The sequence below is a fragment of the Salmo salar genome, unplaced genomic scaffold, assembly GCF_905237065.1.
Source record: "Salmo salar unplaced genomic scaffold, Ssal_v3.1, whole genome shotgun sequence".
Taxonomy (NCBI): Eukaryota; Metazoa; Chordata; class Actinopteri; order Salmoniformes; family Salmonidae; genus Salmo; species Salmo salar.
Genome location: NW_025547596.1, coordinates 1599 through 5000, shown reverse-complemented (window position 1 = coordinate 5000; position 3402 = coordinate 1599). Strand labels below are relative to the sequence as shown.

General features: G+C 39.9%; 1 protein-coding gene across 1 annotated transcript in view; it reads right to left on the bottom strand.

Annotated features, from left to right (window-relative positions):
• LOC123731988 (bifunctional heparan sulfate N-deacetylase/N-sulfotransferase 4-like) overlaps nt 1-2613 on the bottom strand; it is a gene marked incomplete at its 5' end in the record, with an annotated part of 3054 nt that extends 441 nt beyond the window's left edge. The window contains 2 exons of the mRNA XM_045711413.1: nt 283-457; nt 2490-2613. Coding sequence (XP_045567369.1) covers nt 283-457; nt 2490-2613 — 299 coding nt within the window. The remainder of the gene's footprint in view (nt 1-282; nt 458-2489) is intronic.
• Nucleotides 2614-3402: the final 789 nt, after the last annotated feature.

The following is a 3402-nucleotide window of genomic DNA, read 5'->3' as shown; positions in this document are numbered from 1 at the left end:
GGTGTGTGTGAGATGGTGTGTGTGTTGTGTGTGTGTGTGTGTGTGTGTGTGTGAGAGAGAGAGATGGTGTGTGTTTGTGTGTGAGAGAGATGGTGTGTGTGAGATGGTGTGTGTGAGATGGTGTGTGTGTGTGTGTGTGTGAGAGAGATGGTGTGTGTGAGTGAGTGAGTGAGTGAGTGAGTGAGTGAGTGAGTGAGTGAGTGAGTGAGTGAGTGAGTGAGTGAGTGAGTGAGTGAGTGAGTGAGTGAGTGAGAGAGTGTGTGTGTGTGTGTGTGTGTGTACCTGGTACCAGCTATAAGCCCTGTCTGAGGGGTTGATCAGCACGGTCAGTATCTTGGCTTTAGGCAGCAGGGCGGCGGCGCGGCGAGGAGCGTCTTCAGAGGGGAAGTAGGCGGAGCTCTTCTCAAACAGGAAGTCACTGCTGACGTTAGACGGGAGCGGGAACAACTCCATATACCTAGACAGGAAGAATAATAACATAGATATATAATAATGTAGACTACCAGTCTATTCCCTGGTGGTAGTTGTATCATAGATATATAGTAAGATAGATTACCAGTCTATTCCCTGGTGGTAGTTGTAACATAGATATAAAATGACATAGATTACCAGTCTATTCCCTGGTGGTAGATGCATCATAGATATATAATAACATAGATTACCAGTCTATTCCCTGGTGGTAGTTGTATCATAGATATATAGAAACATAGATTACCAGTCTATTCCCTGGTGGTAGTTGTATCATAGATATGTAGAAACATAGATTAATAGTCTATTCCCTGGTGGTAGTTGTAACATAGATATATAGTAACATAGATTACCAGTCTATTCCCTGGTGGTAGTTGTAACATAGATATAAAATGACATAGATTACCAGTCTATTCCCTGGTGGTAGATGCATCATAGATATATAATAACATAGATTACCAGTCTATTCCCTGGTGGTAGTTGTATCATAGATATATAGAAACATAGATTACCAGTCTATTCCCTGGTGGTAGTTGTATCATAGATATATAGAAACATAGATTACCAGGCTATTCCCTGGTGGTAGATGCATCATAGATATATAGTAACATAGAATACCAGTCTATTCACTGGTGGTAGTTGTATCATAGATATATAATAAAATAGATTACCAGTCTATTCCCTGGTTGTAGTTGTATCATAGATATATAATAACATAGATTACCAGTTTATTCCCTGTTGGTAGTTGTATCATAGTTATATAAAACATAGATATATAACAAAATAGATTACTAGTATATTCCCTGGTGGTAGTTGTATCATAGATATATAATAACATAGATTACCAGTCTATTCCCTGGTTGTAGTTGTATCATAGATATCTAATAACATAGATTATCAGTTTATTCCCTGTTGGTAGTTGTATCATAGTTATATAAGAAAATAGATATATAACAAAATAGATTACCAGTCTATTCCCTGGTTGTAGTTGTATCATAGATATATAATAACATAGATTACCAGTCTATTCCCTGGTGGTAGTTGTATCATAGATATATAGAAACATAGATTACCAGTCTATTCCCTGGTGGTAGTTGTAACATAGATATAAAATGACATAGATTACCAGTCTATTCCCTGGTGGTAGATGCATCATAGATATATAATAAGATAGATTACCAGTCTATTCCCTGGTGGTAGTTGTATCATAGATATATAGAAACATAGATTACCAGTCTATTCCCTGGTGGTAGTTGTATCATAGATATGTAGAAACATAGATTACCAGTCTATTCCCTGGTGGTAGTTGTATCATAGATATATAGAAACATAGATTACCAGTCTATTCCCTGGTGGTAGTTGTATCATAGATATTTAGAAACATAGATTACCAGTCTATTCCCTGGTGGTAGTTGTATCATAGATATATAGAAACATAGATTACCAGGCTATTCCCTGGTGGTAGATGCATCATAGATATATAGTAACATAGAATACCAGTCTATTCACTGGTGGTAGTTGTATCATAGATATATAATAAAATAGATTACCAGTCTATTCCCTGGTTGTAGTTGTATCATAGATATATAATAACATAGATTACCAGTTTATTCCCTGTTGGTAGTTGTATCATAGTTATATAAAACATAGATATATAACAAAATAGATTACCAGTCTATTCCCTGGTGGTAGTTGTATCATAGATATATAATAACATAGATTACCAGTCTATTCCCTGGTTGTAGTTGTATCATAGATATCTAATAACATAGATTATCAGTTTATTCCCTGTTGGTAGTTGTATCATAGTTATATAAGAAAATAGATATATAACAAAATAGATTACCAGTCTATTCCCTGGTTGTAGTTGTATCATAGATATATAATAACATAGATTACCAGTCTATTCGCTGTTGGTAGTTGTATCATAGTTATATAATAAAATAGATATATATCAACATAGATTACCAGTCAATTCCCTGGTGGTAGTTGAATCATAGATATATAATAACATAGATTACCAGTCTATTCCATGGTGGTAGTTGTTAGTGTTGAAGAACTGGACCTCTTCATACGTCTTGGTGCTGGAGAAGCTACTGGAGATGGAAGGATGCATCAGGAGGAAGAGGCTGAGCGCTGTCGTTCCTGGAAAAGAGGAATCAGTCCATCAGGGAACACTGAGGGTTACTACAGGTCAGAGGAGTCTGTCCCCATCAGGGAACACTGAGGGTTACTATAGGTCAGAGGAGTCTGTCCCCATCAGGGAACACTGAGGGTTACTACAGGTCAGAGGAGTCTGTCCCCATCAGGGAACACTGAGGGTTACTACAGGTCAGAGGAGTCTGTCCCCATCAGGGAACACTGAGGGTTACTACAGGTCAGAGGAGTCTGTCCCCATCAGGGAACACTGAGGGTTACTACAGGTCAGAGGAGTCTGTCCCCATCAGGGAACACTGAGGGTTACTACAGGTCAGAGGAGTCTGTCCATCAGGGAACACTGAGGGTTACTACAGGTCAGAGGAGTCTGTCCCCATCAGGGAACACTGAGGGTTACTATAGGTCAGAGGAGTCTGTCCATCAGGGAACACTGAGGGTTACTACAGGTCAGAGGAGTCTGTCCCCATCAGGGAACACTGAGGGTTACTACAGGTCAGAGGAGTCTGTCCATCAGGGAACACTGAGGGTTACTACAGGTCAGAGGAGTCTGTCCATCAGGGAACACTGAGGGTTACTACAGGTCAGAGGAGTCTGTCCCATCAGGGAACACTGAGGGTTACTACAGGTCAGAGGAGTCTGTCCCCATCAGGGAACACTGAGGGTTACTACAGGTCAGAGGAGTCTGTCCCATCAGGGAACACTGAGGGTTACTACAGGTCAGAGGAGTCTGTCCCCATCAGGGAACACTGAGGGTTACTATAGGTCAGAGGAGTCTGT